This window comes from Macaca mulatta, chromosome 2 (assembly GCF_049350105.2).
Source record: "Macaca mulatta isolate MMU2019108-1 chromosome 2, T2T-MMU8v2.0, whole genome shotgun sequence".
NCBI classification, from domain to species: domain Eukaryota; kingdom Metazoa; phylum Chordata; class Mammalia; order Primates; family Cercopithecidae; genus Macaca; species Macaca mulatta.
Window position 1 is genome coordinate 161,240,771 of NC_133407.1, and position 18,204 is coordinate 161,258,974.

The window sequence follows — 18,204 nt, forward strand, 5'->3', positions numbered from 1 at the left end:
TTGCTTTGTCACCCAGGTTGGAGTGCAGTGGCACAGTCACAGCTCACTGCAGCCTCAACCTCCTAGAGTTCAATCAGTCCTCCCACCTCAGCCTCCTGAGTAGCTACAATTTTAGGTGTGCACCACCATGCCTGGTTACTTTTTGTATTTTTTGTAGAGATGGGGTTTTGCCATGTTGCCCATGCTGGGCTCATGCGATCCACCCACTTTGACCTCCCAAAGTGTTGGGATTACAGGTGTGTGCCACCAGTCCCAGGTGACATATTTTTCTTGTAATGCTGTTCATGAGGTTAGGAGGCACTCTGTCTTCTCTTATTAGATGCTATTTTCAAACCATCTTCTTGAGAGTTCTGGAAATATCCCTATTGTAGCATGTAGAAGTCAGACAATGTTCTAAGGGAAACAGAACCTTCCTTTTGTTATGCTCTGTCAGCTACTTAGTTGATAATACTGACTTGAATCTAAGTTCTTTGAATCTCAGATCTTTGTCTTTTACATGGAGTTACTACCCAAATCATAGATAATTTAATCTAATCAATGTGCAATACTTTGAAAACCATTAACTTCTCTATGAACACTAATGTTTGTTTGTTTGTTTTGTTTTTGTTTTTGAGACAGAGTTTCACTCTTATTGCCCAGGCTGGAGTGCAGTGGTGCGATCTTGGCTCACTGCAACCTCTGACTCCTGGGTTCAAGTGATTCTCCTGCCTCAGCCTCCTGAACAGCTGGGCTTACAGGTGCCTGCCACCACACCCAGCTCAATTTTTGTGTTTTTATTAGGGACAGGGTATCATCATGTTGGCCAGGCTTCTGACCTCAGGTGATCCACCCGCCTCAGCCTCCCAAAGTACAGGGATTACAGGAGTGAGCCACCGCACCCGGCCCTAATGGCATATTTGGATGCAAGTTATTATTATGTTGATGGTGTCAGTGATAATTTGTTTCAAGGAACAATTTTTAGTGCCTTTGCTATAGACACAGGAACTCAGAACCAGGAGGAAGGGATTATTTGGAAGACTAGAGAGAGAATAGATATTAGTACCCAAATCGGCAATATCATTTACCAGATTATAATATATTTTTATTATTTTTTTTTCCTTTATCAGAGCCAAAATACGGAGCTGGCATATACTTCACCAAGAACCTCAAAAACCTGGCAGAGAAGGCCAAGAAAATCTCTGCTGCAGATAAGCTGATCTATGTGTTCGAGGCTGAAGTACTCACAGGCTCCTTTTGCCAGGGACATCCGTTAAATATTGTTCCCCCACCACTGAGTCCTGGAGCTGTATATGGTCATGACAGTGTGGTTGACAATGTCTCCAGCCCTGAAACCTTTGTTATTTTTAGTGGTATGCAGGCTATACCTCAGTATTTGTGGATATGCACCCAGGATTATGTACAGTCACAAGATGACTCATTAGGACCAATGAGACCCTTTGCACAGCATCCCTGGAGGGGATTAACAAGTGGCAGCCCCGTTGATTAATCTCTATATCATTTTAACAGCTGGTATGCCCTTACCTTGGGTGAACTAACCAAATAATGACCATCGATGGCTCAGAGAGTGGCTTGAATATATCCCATGGATTATCTGTATGGACTGACTGGGTTATTGAAAGGCGTAGCCACATACTAGCATCTTAGTGCCTTTATCTGTCTTTATGTCTTGGGGTTGGGGTAGGTAGATACCAAATGAAAAACTTTCAGGACCTTCCTTCCTCTTGCAGTTTTTCTTTATTCTCCTTTACTAGAGGAGATAAATATTTTGCATACAATGAAGAAACTTTTCTAGTATATAACCCAGGCCTTTTATTTTCTAAAATGATGACAGTATAAAAATATTAGGAAAACAGCATGATTTTAGATTTTCCAGAGAATGTTATAAAGTGTTTTAGATACGAAAATAAATCATCTTTGTCTGATTAACTGGCTCTGAAAAATTATGTGTAAAATGAAACAATTTGAAGTGGAAGGACATAAAAAAGCTGATATTCTGTTTGGATTCAGCTATATCAAGTAATGCCACTCAAACACCATGAGGACATATTATCAATGCACCAAATATATATTGACCACCAGATGCATTTCAGGCACTTTGTGGGTCCTGGGATATGATGTCGGACAAGACAAATGTCTTCACAAACCTTTTAGCCTGAATAATCAAAAAGGCAACCATGGACAACTTAACAAGTGTGATTAGATATAACAAAAAGAGAAGTATAGACTCTGTGGAAAAATTTAAAAGGGAGAGGGATAGATTAATCAGGGACTTCGGGCAAGGCCTAAAGCAAGTGAAATTCAAGCTGAGAACATAAGGGATGTAGCAAATCAGGAGCAGTCAGAAGAGTTGTTTAAGTAGAGAGAATAGCCCTTATAAAGGCTGAATCTGCTGTAACTATGCCCAAAGTTGACTACAGAGTTCTACTTGCAATGTAGAGGCCAGCTAATTTCACCATGCATCTCTTGCCTACTTTTAAATCCACATTTCTGTGTACTTCCAAACTTTCCTGACCTCACATCCTCAACCCCTGGCACAGAACACTTCCTCCTCTTCCTTGCCTTACCTTACTAGCATTCTCCCTGTTGAAAGAAGTGTGCTTGTTGTCTCATATGGCATTGCCCTTGGATCTGAGTAACAGGGGATCTGCCTTTCCCCCTGGATTGAGAGGCCCCCTGCCTTAGGCTCCTTACTTAAGAGGGTCTCATTCTAGCCCTCCTCCGGTTGTGCCCATGCTCACAAGGTGAGGACTCCACAGGGCCAAGAGATTGGATTCATCTGGACCCTGCACTTTTCATTCCTAAATCACCCACTAGGAAAGCAGAGCCCCAAAATTTCCTGCCCTAACAGCTCTGAGTCTACTTCCAGGGCTTGATCGGGTCTCTTTCTTGCATCCCTCCTCCTGAGTGTGGGCTGTACCAGAGTCTGCATCAAGAATAGCCAATGGATGATCATTTGTATGTATGAGGCTTGGACATGGGTGCTGAAGTGTCCACACACGCTTGAGGCCTGTGGTGCACAGCTGAGCTGAGAGTGAGAGGACAGATATGAAAGACCTCGCTGGCCAGGTGCTGTGGCTCACTCCTGTAATCCCAACACTTTGGGAGGCCAAAGTGAGAGGATCACTTGAGGCCAGGAGTTTGAGACCAGCCTGGGCAACATAGTGAGACCCCCATCTACACACACACACACACACACACACACACACACACACACACAGAGACAGACACACACATAGACACACACACACACACAAATTACCTGAAGGATTGCTTGAGTCCAAGCATTTGAGGCTGCAGTGAGTCATGATGGAGCAACTGCACTACAGCCTGGGTGACAAAGAAAGACCCTGTTAAGAAAAGAGAGAGAAAGAGTGAAGAAAGATCTAGTTTGGGCTTAATAGGAATTTTAAAAGAGAATGGAAGAGAGTCAGTATTCACAAGGGTAAATAAGAAGAAATACATACAAAGAAACAGCCAGATCTTAAAAGCAGCTGAAGAGAACAGCCAAATCATCTACAAAGGAAAGACAGTTAGACTGACAGCCCATTTCTTTGTTTGGCAGAATAATGTCCTTCCCACACAGGTGGGCCCAATCTAATCACGAAAGTCTTTAAAAGTAGAGAATGCTTACTAGGTGGGTCAAAGAGATGGCAGCATGGGAAGAATTTGATCCTGAGATGTAGGAGGCTATGTGCAAGGATCAGAGAGGAGCTTCTAAGAGTAGAGGGTAGCTCCCAGTTGACAACCAGTGAGGAAACATACCTCAGTCCTTTACCTGCATGTAACTGAATTCTTCCAACACCTGCATGAGCAAGGAAACAAACTCAAGAACCTTCAGAAAGGAATAAAGCCAGCTGACCAACACCTTGATTTTAGCCCAGTGAGATCCATTCCTGACTTTTGACCTGCAGAACTTTGAAACAATGAATTTGTGCTCTTTCAATCCAGTAAAGTCATGGTAATTTGTGACAGCCATAAAAAAATGAATACACTTTTCAATAGCAACAATGAAAGTCTGAAGACGTTAGTATATTTCCAAAGGGCTGAGAGAAGTTAACTGTTAGCCTAGAATTCTAAAATTAGCTGAACTTTCATTTTGCCATAATTTTTGAATAAAGACACTAACAGATTGTGTTAGTCCATTCTCACACTGCTATAAATAATTACCACCTGAGACTAGGTAATTTATAAAGAAAAGAGGTTTAATTGACTCACAGTTCCATGGGCTATACAGGAGGCATGGCCAGGGAGGCCTCAGGCAACTTACAATCATGGTGGAAGGGTGAAGGGGAAGCAAGCACATCTTCACGTAGCAGCAGGAGAGAGAGAGGGAGAGAGTGAAGTGGCTGGTACTACACACCTTCCCTCCCCCAGCATTGGGGATTACAATTCAACATGAGATTTGGGTGCAAATACAGAGCCATACTGTATCACAGATCATCAAAAACCGAGTTTACCAACAATGGGCTCTCACTTATAGAACTTAAAATTTAAAGGATATATTAATACTTCAGGATGAGGGGAGAAATCAAAGAAAACTTTAAGCTGCAAGAAGGCATTTTGAGCAAAGAAACGGTAAATATGGACACATCATGATGACCATTGTCTTTATAAAGCAACATATAGAAATGTCTAATTTTGGCAATAAGACTGAAATAAAATACTGGAAAATGAACTATGTAATATGGTAGAGTGGTGACTACAGTTAAAATGTTTAATAGTCCTCACACTGGGCCAGGTGCTATGGTAGGCACTTGTAGTCCCAGCTACTCTGGAGGCTGTGGCAAGAGGATCCCCTGAGATCAGGAGTTCAAGACTGTAGTGTGCTGTAATTGCACCTGTGAATAGCCACTGCACTTCAGCCTGGACAACATGGCAAGACTTCATCTCTAAAGAAATAAATAAGTCCTTGCAAGAGGAGATTGGAGATATTAAGTTTATTAAGCACATTGACAATTAACAGAGCCACTAAAAGAAGAGAAATAAAGCATGTAACTTCCAAATAGTAGGCAAAAAAAATTGAATTTAAAAAGTCAGGGCTGGGCGTGGTAGTGTGTGGCTGTAGTCCCAGCTACCCAGCAGATGAAGGCGGGAGGATTGCATGAACCCATGAGTTTGAGGCTGCAGTGAGCCATGATTGTACTACTTCACTCCAGCCTGGGTGACAGAGACCCCAACTCAGGAAACCAAAAAAAAAAAAAAAAAGAAGAAGAAAGAAAATATCAGGGAAAGTAGGGAAGGAGGAAAAATAAAGCAAAAAGAAAGAAAGATTAAACAACATGAAATGGTAGAAATAATTCCAAATGTATATGTGATCACAATATGTGTAATTTGGATTAAACTTGCTAGGTAAATCACAGATTAAGAGATTGTATTTTTAAAAACTACATATTGTTTGTAGGAGACATAACAAAAATCATTAAACTACAGCAAGATCAAAAATTAAAAAATGGAAAAAATGTAATTAGCAAACACTAACCAAAAGAAAGCTGGTACAGCTATATTAAAATTGGACAAAATAGGCTGGGGTGCAGTGGCTCACGCCTGTAATCCTAGCACTTTGGGAGGCCAAGGAGGGTGGATCACTTGAGCCCAGGAGTTCAAGACCAGCCTGGGCAATATAGTGAGTCCTGCTCTCTACAAAAAATACAAAAATTAGCCAGGCATGGTGACACGTGCCTGTAGTCCCAGCCACTTGGGAGGCTGAGGCAGGAGGAATACTTGAGCCCAAGAGGTGGAGGCTGCAGTGAGCCGAAATCACACCACTTCAGCCTGGGCAACAAATTGAGGTCCTGTTTCCAAAAAATAAAATAAAATAAAATAAAATCAGGCAAAATAGATGTTAAGTTGAAAAGGATTATTAAGGATAAAAATAGCTACCTGATAATAACAAAAGGTTTAATTCATCAGAAATAGACATAAAACTAAGCCCATATGCATTTAATAGCATAGACTCAAACTATTTAAAGCAAAACCTGACAGAATTATAGGCAAAGTGGACAAATCCACTATCATAATGATTTAACAGCTCTCTCAGTAACTTGTAGATGACCCAGTAAAAAAAAAATTAGTGAGAATATAGAATTGAGTTACACAGTTTTTATTTAATTTATATGTATAGAAATCCTTACACAATGAGAGAATACATTAAATACGCTGAATACTCTTAAATACACTGAGCAGTTATGTATATTGACCATATTCCAAATTTAACAATTTTCTTTTTATTTATTTACTTTTTGCCAAAGACCCTAGACAAGAAATAACTAAATTCAACAGTTTTAAAGACATTCTCAGTGGGTCTATATTGTCTGGCCATCATCCATTATGCAATTAACATATAATTCAATTTTAAAAATAGCTTAAAATAAATCTGTTTGGAAATTAGATATAATCTTCAAAATAATATCCCGTGGGTCATGAAAACATAACAAAATAGAAAATATTTAGAACTGAATGATAATGAAAATAATACTACCACAGCTTGTGACATAAAGCTAAAATAGTGCTTAAATTCTTTCTAAGCTTAAAGGTTATATTAAGAAAAATAAAGGAATAATGAGCTAGGCAGACATCTAACTTAAGGTAAGAAAAGAAAATCAGAACAAACTTGAAGAAAGAAAATATAAACAGAAAATAGTGAAATAGAAACAATATCCAGTGCAGAGAACAATAAAATGAATAGCTGTTTTTTGGTAAAGATTAAAGACACAGACAAACCTTTGGTAAGACTGATCAAGAAAATATAAGAAAAGGTACAAATAAAGATTGTTAATAATGGAAGAATGTAACCAAGACACACTAGAGATCTAAAAGTAGTAACTAGAAACAGTTTTGTGCTAATAAATTCAAAATTTGGACAAAATATAGACTTTCTTAGAAAAATATAATTTACCGAAATTGATTGAAGAACTAGAAATCCTGAATTTTCTAATATCTATTAAATAAATTGAATTGGTATTTAAAAATTTACCTACCAAGCAAACAGGTAAATACAGCAGGCTAAGATGATTTTGACTTTATTAGTGAATTCTACAACATATTCAAAGAACAGATTATTCTAATCTTAAATAAAATCTTCTAGAGAATAGAAATAGAGGGAACACTCCCCGACAATTTTTTTAGGGCAAGTATAACCTTGACACCAAAAAATAGAAAACAGTATAAGATAAAAAAATTATAGATGAATTAAATTATGTAAGTAGATGTACAAATTCTAAATAAAATATTAGCAATTATAATTTGGCTCTGTGTAAATAAGTAAATCATAGTCAACTTGGGTTTACCTCAGAAATGCAAGGATAATTTAACTTTCAAAAATCAATTAGTGTAACTCACCATATAAATATGTTAAAGGTTGTGCTCATTTCAATATATAGAAAAAATCACCTGATAGACAATTCATTAAAGGATAGCTACCAAAACAAGTATTTCATGATTAAACATTAGAATGATTCCCCATGAAATAATGAGACGATAAATGCTTCCTGTTACTACTCATCAGCAATCAGAGTTCCTGTCCAACATAATAAGAAAGAAAAGAGGGCCGGGTGCGGTGGCTCGTGCCTGTAATCCCAGCACTTTGGGAGGCCAAGGCGAACGAGTCTATCACTTGAGGCCAGGAGTTTGAGACCAGCCTGGCCAACATAGCAAAACCCTGTTCCTACTAAAAATACGAAAAAAATCAGCCAGTTGTGGTGGTGCACACCTGTAGTCCCAGCTACTCGGGAGGCTGAGTCAGGAGAATCACTTGAATCTGGGAGGTGGAGGCGCAGTAAGCTGAGATCATGCCACTGCACTCCAGCCTCAGTGACAGAGCAAGACTCGGTCTCAAAAAAGAAAAAAAAAAAGAAAAAAAAAATGTGTTCCCTCTAGCTCTTAGGTGACTTGACTTGAAAACTGGAGTTTCAAATTGTCATCTTGATGTCTATTAAGATTTTCACAAAATCACAGAAACATAAAACGAAGAGTATCATATCTTGGCCAAATACAAACTAGAGTTGGCTCATTTATCTGCTTTTGATGTAAATGATAATTTTGACGAATTCTATTCAGTCAAAATAACTTGGTAACTTCTTACCAAATAAAATGAAAGGATCTCATCTGCTAAACAATGCTAAAAGAGAGCTGTGATTTGCTTACCTGAGATATGGAGGCTTTGATAATGAAAGTTTTTGGTCATTTCAATTTCCTCAAAATGTACAGAAGCACTTAATAAAATTTTTGACTTTATAGAAATGGAAGGAGATAGATTGCTTAAACACGTGCCTATAAGGTGGCTATCACTGAAGCTGGCCACGGAAAAGATGTTAAAATGTTGGCTTGCCATAAAATATCTTTAAGTGTGGAACAAAACAACATGGGCTGTTTCAATTTGGAAATACACTGAAGATGAGAATGGAGAGAACGTTTATGATAAAACAGAAATAAACCTGCTGGTTCTCCGAAACTGTCTGATAATCCTCGAAGAGGCCATAGGTAATAACTGTTTCATTAGTTCTATTGTATACATTCTTTAAAAAATTCTTACACTTATTTTTCTCAAGAATATAATATAGCCTACAAAATTCAAATATGCAATAGAGCTAAATTGGTATACTAGAGGAAAGAAAGAAATCTTATGAATTTGTTGTATTTTTCTCACAGATATTATTTGCTCAGTTAGTCCCTCTATTTATTACTACTAGTTGCTTTTTTTTTTTTTTAAAGAGACAACATCTTGTTCTGTCACCACACTGAAGTGCAGTGGTGTGCTCAAACTCCTGGTGTCAAGTGATCCTCCCACCTCAGTCTCCTGAATAGCTGGGACTACAGGTGCGACTTACCATGGCTGACTAATTTTTTTGTGTGTTGAGACGGGGTCTTGTTATGTTGCCCAGGCTGGTCTGGAACTCCTGGGTTCAAGTGATCCTCCTGCCTCAGCCTCCAAAAGTGCTGGGATTACAGGCATGAGCCACTGTTCCCAGCCTGCTATTTTATTTAATTGCATTTATGCAACAGAAAAGAAATACAACAGAATACACAATTCTAAGTAAATATCTATTTTTCATGTTTTTATGTTCAAGTAATTTATATGTTAGATTGGCAAAAATGTAAAAAGCCAGACATTTCTAACTGTTAGCAAGTGAAGAGTATCTTATATACCGTTTATAGAGTACAAATGGGTACAATTACTTTATGAAATAATCCAGCAATGTCTAGTGTATTAGTTTTCTACTGTATAATAAATTACCATAAATATAGTATGTGAAGACACATTTATTATCTCACAGTTTCTGTGGACCAGGAGTCCAGGCACAGTTTAGCTGTTTCCTTTGCTCGGGATCTCACAAAACTGCTATCAAGGTGTAAGTCAGGCTGTCTTCTCATCTGGAGGCTGACCTCTCTCAGGGTGTTGGCAGAATTCATTTCCTTGTAGTTGTATGACTGAGGGCCCTGGCTTCTTACTGGTTGTCAGCTGGAGGCTGCACTCAAGTTCTAGAAGCCATCTGCAGTTCCCTGGCATGTGGTCTTCTCCATAGGCAGTTCACAACATGACAGCTTGCTTCTTCAAGGCCAGCAGCAAATCTCTAGCTCCAGTTTGGAAAGACAGTCTTATATAATGAAAAGGAATCATGGAAGTGACATCCTATCATCTTTGCCATATTCTGTTGGCTAGAAGTAAGTCAAAGGTCCCACCTACACTCAAGGGGTGGAGATTATATAGGCAACACCAGGGACCAGAGATTATAGGGGCCATCTTAGATTTCTATCTAATATATACAGTAAGGTTAAAGATGCAATGTCCTAGGATCTAGCAGTTTCCCTATACACAGTAGAGATGTACAAGAATGTTCATAGTAGCATTGTTTGTGATAACAAAAAATACTGTTCTATAATTTCAAATTTCTCAAAATATAAAATGATATTGTCAGAGAGACATTAGCTTATAAAACATCATGTACAGTAAGATAACACTTTTGTAAAAGTAACATACATAGGACTTCAACTTCCAGCAATGGCCTACTGTTGTTTTCAATCAACCTTTCCACTACAGAGAACAACTGGACAAAATATAAAAACGTTAATGTACTGAAGAGCTACCAAGGAAGTGAGAATTTGTGAGTGCAAGATCTGGAAGAAAAAGGAAGCCACCAGAGGTGAGCCTGATATTTGTCATCATTTTTCCAAAGCTAAGGTGATTGCTGACTCTGAAAGCAGTGGCTGAAAAAGTGAGCAGAGCCTATGGTTGTCTCATGGGCCTTAGAAGGCCCATCAAAGAGAAGAGGCCTGAGTAAATAGCCCAGACTTTTGGATGGGACCATCAAGGACTAGCTAGGATTAAGGGTGAACTGGAAATAAATTAGCTTTCCCGAAGACTGAAGACCAGCTCTGAATAATCAATCTTACCTCCTTATTGGAATAAGGTGATCTGTCTTCAGTCTAGCTGGGGTCAGGCAAACTTGCCCTTAAGTCTCTCCTGGTGAACACACCTTCCCTTTCCCCAGCCACATTGCTCAAACTCAACTCTGATCTTAGTAAACACATCGCGGGAGAATGCTGATGCAGCAGAGTGAAGTCCAGGACAAATGAACATTGCATAACCTAGGATTCAGGTAGAGTGGTCCTCTGTCTTCTCCTCTTCCCTGGGACATTTATAAATGTACTAATCTACCTCATCTCTTTTACCTTGCTTCTTGGCATATGTTTTAAATCTATCTACTATTCTGTGACCCCTGCTAGGCTGGCTTCAGTTTTTCTTTTGAAGCCACTACTCCATTTGCTCCCCCAAAGAATTCCATCAAATTTAACATTAACAATCATTTGCTCCAAGTTTTCGTTTGAGAGCACTTGAGAGTTAAACGAGTATTTGTGTTTCATGTAGTTTCTTAATTATTATTATTATTATTTTTTTTTTTTGAGGCAGGGTCTCACTCCGGTTGCCCAGGCTGGAGTGTAGTGGTGCGATCTCGGCTCACTGCAGCCTCATCGTCAACCCCGGGCTCAGGTGATTCTCCCACCTCAGCCTCCCCAGTAGCTGGGACTTCAGGCGCCCGTCACCACCCCCGGCTAATTTTTGTATTTTTAGTAGAGACGGGGTTTCGCGATGTTGCCCAGGCTAGTCTCAAACTCCTGGTCTCAAGTATTCCACCGGCCTAGGCCTCCCAAGGTGCTGGGATTACAGGTGTGAACCACTGCACCCGGCACTTAATTATTTTTGATACTACTCATACATTATCAAGCAAAGGGGATGGGACATAACTAAAAAAGGAATGTCCAGAAGCTTCTTGCATTCATACTGCATGTGAGCCCTTTAGACACGAGGCGCTGACCTACTAATTTTGTAATACTCCCTCAGTCTTCAATCATTCCATCATTCATTCCATCAACGCGTATTAGTTACCTACTTTGTTAGAAGCTATACAGAGGTGAACATCGATCCGCCCTGGAAGAGCTTAGCAAAGACAGGTTTGCACATATAACTTTCTCCAACCTTTGTTATGGTCTGCAAACCTCCTTCTTAGCGAGACCCTCTCCTCTCCCCGATCCCCGACTCTTCGCAGGCTGGGCGAGAATCGCTAGGAACGTGCGGCGAGAGAGCGTTACAAGACTACGTCTCCCGGCAGCCTCTGCGGCAAGCGCCGGAGGGGCGCGCGTAGGCGCTCGGGCCGGCCCCCGCACGCAGGCGCACTGCGAACGCCGGCAGAGCTGAGTCTTGCTGCTAGGTGCGCGGCGGCGGAGAGCGAGGCCTGCTGAGCACCGCCGAGGCGCGGGCCAGCTCTTCGAGGTTGTGCGCGGGGAGCGGCACGGCGGGCGGGCGAGCGAGGGCTCACTTCAGCGGTGGCACCGGGATCGGTTGCCTTGAGCCTGGTGAGTGCGGGGGCTTTGCGGCCCCGGCCCCTCCCCCTCCCGCCGGCAGATCCGGGCAGTCCGGGAGGGACTCGGGAGAGGCCCTGGGGCGAGGGCGGGCGCCGGCCGGGCCTCGAGCCGCGGTGCCTGGGCCCGGACGCTCGGCCCGCGTCCGTGCGTCACGGGCCCTGCTGTCCTAACGGCCGCGCGGCCGGCGGAGGAGAGGGTGGGGGTGGGGAGCCCTGGTGTGATCGCCATCGGGAACGCCGGTCGAGGCGGGGCGGGGCGGCGTGGCGCGGCGGCAGGGCTGTAAGCGGCGCCGGGGACTGCGGAGTGCCGAGGCAGCGGGCGGAGAGGAGGCGAGCGCGGAGCCTGCGCCGTGGCTGGGCGGCGGGCGGGAGGCGGAGGTGGGCCGTGCAGAGCGCTCTGACAGAGGCAGGAAGGAGCAGGGGTGGCGTGTAAAATTTCTAACCCTGGCAAGAAGGGACCGTCTTGGGAATTCACAAGTTACAGCCCGGGTCGGAGCCGGCGGCCCGGAGGGAGGTAGGGGAAGCGGGGCGGGGGCGCGGGGAGGTGGAGACGACCGGCTGCAGTTTACAGATGTCATAACAACAGGGGCCTGTAGCGGCTGATTGGGGGTGTGGTAATTACAGGAATGACAGAACTTGGTCTGCACACCGCGTGTTAAAGTGGCGATGCGAGGGAAACAGCTAGGTATCAGATTAAGCTCACAACTGGAGGATAAAACTGAAGGATGACTGGAGTCAAGGGAGTCGTCATGAAGTAATGTTTTTGGGATTGGGTCGTGTTCCACTTTTAAGTGAAAGCGTTCAAAATATTTCGTTTTTAAGGTTTCAACTCGGAACAAACGATTGCCGAATTTTTGTGTTTTAAAGAGATGGGGTCTCGCTATATTGCCTAGGCTGTACTCCCAACTCCTGAGCTCAAACTGGCCTCCTGCCTTGGCCTCCCAAGTAGCTGGGACTAGTCTCGGGCAACCACACCCAGCAATGCAGAGTATTTTTTTTTTTTCTGAAACGGGTACTGTCAAGTAATATTAACTTGAATTTCACCGTTTTTTCTTAAATAAACGGTTGCTTAAAAATCTCTATTAGTAGATAAGGTGATTTCCCCCCTCCTGTTTTTTTTTTCTTAAGAGATGGAGTCTAGCTTTGTTTCCCTGGCTGATCTGGAACTCCTGGCCTCAAGGCATCCCCCCCATTACCTGGAACTACAGGCGGGTGCCACCAACAAGGCTCATTCTCGACACTGTTTTTTTCTTAACTAGCTTTTGCATTTGTAATATTTTGAAAGCAGTCCACAAATTATTTTTCCCTCCTTTTTAAAGATTAAAGAGATGAAAATTTAATTTTTCAAAGGAAAGTAAGAATGAGTACTGTTGTATTTTTACTGAAATAATATATTCCTGGAAGGCACTGTTTTATGGATAGATGAGATGTAAGAGAAAGTAAAGGAATTAACATTTATTGAGTTCTTTTTCAGGTATTGTGTTAAATGCTTTATATATATATTAAAAACATTTAAATCTGAAATATCTGTTAATTTTTCTATTTTACAGATGAAAGCATTGACAATCAAATGTTAAGTAACTTACCTGAGGTCTTCTAGCTCTTATTGAGAACAACCTTAGAACCCAAAGTTACTGCCATTTAAATTATTTCTCTCCTTTCATACTTTTTCGTTGTGTTTTCTTTATTTAATCCGTTCAATCAGCGAATACTTATAGAGTGATCTTCTAGATTTGGAGGGATATAGTCGCGATCAAAACTCACTGTCACTGTTCTCATGGAATTTATAGTGTAGCGGGGAAAGCTAATATTACAAATATTGACTGCATAACATTTTATCAGTTATAGTTGAGTAGCAACTGTAAAGCACTCTACTAAATAGTAAAGGCAGTTGAAATGGAAGCAGACAACATAAGCCTTGAGGAATTTACAGTCCTGTAGGGCAACAAAACATACATTTATAAAAACCTAGAATAAACTAAATGGGAAAGGTATCACCTGAAATCACTGTTCTTGCATTATGTTATTTTTAATTTTATTATTTTTTGGGGGGGGTGTGGAGGACTTGCTCTGTTGCCCAGGCTGGAGTGCAGTGATGCGATCTGGGCTCCCTGCAGGCTCCCTGCAATCTCCGCCTCCTTGGTTCAAGCAGTTCTCCTGCCTGAGACTGCTGGGACTACAGGCGCATACGGCCACACCCGGCTAATTTTTTGTATTTTAGTATAGATGGGGTTTCACCGTCTTGCCCAGGCTGGTCTCGAACGCCTGAGCTCACGCGGTCCGCCCTCCTCGGCCTTCTGAAGTGCTAGGATTACAGGCATGAGCCACTGCGCCCAGCTGCATTATGTTACTTTATAAAGTGGTTCTCATAGAAGTTTCTTCACAGAACTATGATTTAATATACATCTTATCTAGAACTGATACATACCAAAAGGGGCCATGAAAAACATTTTCTTCATTTACATCTAATGAAGAAATTTCTAATTTATTTATTGGTTCCTATAAAATACAGACCTTGGAGACAAATTCTTCCTAAGACCCCAGTATTAAGCTTTTTTTTTTTTTTTTTTTAAAAACAGATGACTGGTTTTATTAGATTGTTTTGTAAGCCATCCTGTTTCTCCATACTTTTGACTGTCAGGAGGCTCAGAGCTGTGTTCAATTTTTATAATTTTCTTTAGTCTCAACTATGTTAAAAATTATTTTATACGTAATCTGGAATTGCTGTCAGTTGTTTCCTGGATTATTTTCTTTATTCTCTGTTGCTCTCGATGGTCCTTTTCCCTTTACATTTGAGAATAGGATTATATCCTATTGTTTTCATCTTCAGTGTTTTAGCAGTGTTTGTTGAATTAATGATAAAATAGAGTTTTAATGATTTATGAAGTCTGTGCTTTTAAGTCTGCCAGATTGTTTTTAGGTGTATGAATACTGTGTATAAAATCAATTAAGACCTTTGATTGGTCTTGCAAGTAAAGATGACTGACCTAGTGATAAAAGATAACGCCTTGTTTTGTTTTAAGGTATCTTTGTACTTTGCATGGTGTTATGAATTTAGCCATAATACGGAAGAAAACATTGGAAGTGGTGAATAGTTAATTAGCTGATTTGGGCTGATTTCTCTCTTTTGCTGTGGTAAGCAGGAGATGGCCTCAGGCCAACTGGAGACCAGATAGGGCCAGCATTAGAAAATTTTGGAAATTTTGGAAACATTGGAAGAGTAGGGATGAAGACTATGGGAATGTATGTTTCTTTCTTTTTTTTTAAGATGTTACAAATCTACAAAACAGAACATGAAAAAATGGTTCTGTCCAAGTGCTGTAGACTAATTGGGACAGTTCTTGAAAGCAGGCAGTAATCCAGAATGTGGATAATGGGGATAATCTCCTTCATATAACAACAGTAATGCTGCCCTTCATATACAAAGATAAGTCTGCTTATTCATCATGATTGATTTTCTAGTGTGAGGAGGGATATGTGCTGAGTTGTCCATGAGTCCCTATATAGTCTGTGAGCAGCGAGGCAGCTTGGGGTCAGAATAGGCGTTTGCAGCTAAGGAACAGAAAGACCTGCCGAAAATACTATCTGTTGATGGGTCAGGTTCTGCATCAGTTGCTTTCACTTAATTGTTCTTGCAAAACCATTTTGAGGTGGTGATTACGTGTGCAAGGTGATTGGGTAACTTGCCTTACTTCACAAAGTAGTGAAGTTGGGATTCAAGTAGGGCTGTTTGTACTGTGTTCACATTGATCGTTAAAGATTGGTTTTAGCCGTTCAGTCTCTTTGGCAAAACAAACTAGATGTAGTTTGTTTAACACCATGAAATAATACTGAAAATATAACCATCGTGAGATTGTTCAAGTTCCTTGTTTTGTCAACATTAAAAAAATAAAAATTTAAAATTAGAATACCTGAAAAAGCAGCTGTTCCTTGTCTCAGCCTCTGCACTTGAGAAGCTACCATTTTCTTTCTCCTGTTTCTTATGTTTGCTTTCATATTTACAAATACAGTGACTTGCTTTTACTGCTATTTCATGATACAGCAATTATAGATATTATTGGCTTTCTTCTAAGTAAGATGATCCTTAGTGTTTCACATATATATTCACCTCACCTGTCACATGCACACACTGACTCTGCCATCCTCCAAATATAGTTACAGGTGTTTATTAAACCAATATTTAGTGTTTACAATATTATAACTATATAAATGTTCACAGCTGACTCATGTAGAGTACTATGATATCATTTCTTCTCTTGATAAATTTTTGTTTTTCTAGAAGTTAGTATTTTTTGTTGTTGTTTGCTTCATTTTGTGAGACAGCTAACCTAGAACCTCTTAATGCAATTAGGACTAGTTACTTTCTAGTCCTATTTCATAGTTGTTTTCCTGGGACTTCTCTTTTCATCATCCTTAAAATTATTTGCCCTCTCTAGTACTGGTTCCCGTTTACTGTTTCCTGTATTTTCTTTTTTGGTTTACTTACTTCCTTGGAGTACGTTTTTTAGTAGCTTTCTGAGAAAGGATACATGGAAAACAAAAACTTTTCTGACATCTTACATGACTGAAAAAAATTTTTATTCTGACTTCGCATTTGATCAATAATTTGGGTATAAAATTCTGAGCTGAAGGTAACTTTTACTTCAAGTTTGCAAGTCGTAGTTCTGTTGTTTTCTTTCTTCCAGGGTTACTGTTGAAATCCAAAGCCAATCTGATTCTTCATTTGTATGTGATCTTCCCTTACTGACCCCCAATCTCTACAAGTTTTTAGGATATTTTTAACCCTTGAAATTCCGTGATATGTCTAGGTATGGGTCTTTTTTTGTTTAAGGGCATTCCATGGACCTTTATAAGCTGGGAGTTCTTGTCCTTTAGTTCTGGGAAGTTTTCATTATTATTTTGGACGTTAGGTAAAAACAATTTTAGAATGAATTATGCTTCTCAGTTCTTGTCACACATCAGGTCATACAGGTCCTTTAAATTTTTCTCTTAAACTTCTGAGCCTTACCTCTGAGTTACCTCTTCCTATGACATTGTGGTTGGTAGATTCCTTGATTGTATATGAAACTGATAGGTGACAAAGTGCTAACAACCCTCACTCTCAGCGCCTCCTCCGCCTCAGCGTCCACTCTGGCGGTGCTTGAGGGGCCCTTCAGCCTGCCGCGGCACCGTGGGAGCCCCTCTCTGGGCTGGCTGAGGCCGGAGCCTCCTCCCTCTGCTTGGGGATAGGTGTGGAGGGAGAGGCGCCGGCGGGAACCGGGGCTGCGCGGGCGGGAACCGGTCCTGCGCGCTGCGCTGGCGGGCCAGTGTGAGTTCCGGCGGGCGCGGGCTCGGCGGGCCCCGCACACGGAGCGGCCGGCCGGCATCGCCGGCCCAGGGCAGTAAGGGGCTTAGCACCCGGGCCAGCAGCTGCAGTGGTTGTGCCGGGTCCCCCAGCAGTGCCGGCCTGCCGGCGCTGCACTCAAATTCTCGCCAGGTTTGGCTGTTTCCCGGCGACGCAGGGCTCGGGAACTGCAGTCCCCCCGTGTCTGAGCTCCTCCCACTGCGGTGGGCTCCCGCGCGGGCTGAGCCTCCCGGACGTGTGCTGTCCCCTGCTCCGTGGCGCCGGGTCCCATCGACAGCCCAAGGGCTGAAGAGTGCAGGCGTGGCTGGGGACTGGCGGGCAGCTCCGCCTGCAGCCCTGATGCAGGATCCACTGGGTGAAGCCAGCTGGGCTCCTGAACTGGACGGGGACTTGGAGAACTTTTATATCTAGCCGGAGGATCGTATGTGCAGCAATCGGCACAGGGTTCTAGCTCAGGGTTCGTGAATACACCAATTGGTACTCTGTATCTAGCTAACCTAGTGGAGACTTGGAGGACTCTGTGACGCTGTGTCTAGCTCAAGGATTATAAATGCACCAATCAGCACTCTGTGTCTAGCTCAAGGTTTGTAAACGCACCAATTGGTACTCTGTATCTAGCTAACTAGCACTCTGTGACTCTGTGTCTAGCTCAAGGATTGTAAACGTACCAATCAGCACTCTGTCAAAACGGACCAATCAGCTCTCTGTAAAGTGGATCAATCAAGAGGAAGTGGGTGGGGCCAGATAAGGGAATAAAAGCAGGCTGCCCGAGGCAGGCAGTGGCAACCCCCTTGGGTCACCTTCCATTTTGTGGAAGTTTTGTTCTTTCGTTTTTTGTGGTAAGTTTTACTGCTGCTTACTATTTGGGTCCACGCTGCCGTTATGAGCTGTAACACTCGCTGCGAAGGTCTGCGGCTTCACTCCTGAAGCTAGCGAGACCACGAACCCACCGGGAAGAACCAACAACTCCAGACGCGCGCTGGCTTTGAGAGCTGTAACAGT

General features: G+C 41.9%; 2 protein-coding genes across 11 annotated transcripts in view; both read left to right on the forward strand.

Moving 5' to 3' along the window:
- The window catches only part of PARP9 (poly(ADP-ribose) polymerase family member 9), a 37,016-nt gene extending 35,090 nt beyond the window's left edge, over positions 1 to 1,926 (forward strand). For all 10 annotated transcript variants that reach the window (XM_077993812.1, XM_015129996.3, XM_077993814.1 and 7 more), the window contains one exon: positions 1,107 to 1,926. Coding sequence is in view for 5 of the 10 variants with exons in the window: in XM_015129996.3 (XP_014985482.3) it covers positions 1,107 to 1,486 (380 nt within the window). In the remaining 5 variants the exon portion in view is untranslated. The remainder of the gene's footprint in view (positions 1 to 1,106) is intronic.
- A 9,842-nt stretch (positions 1,927 to 11,768) lies between these two features.
- Positions 11,769 to 18,204, forward strand: part of KPNA1 (karyopherin subunit alpha 1) — a 91,755-nt gene continuing 85,319 nt past the window's right edge. The window contains 1 exon segment of the mRNA NM_001261170.2: positions 11,769 to 11,850. The gene's annotated coding sequence lies outside the window, so the exon portion shown is untranslated.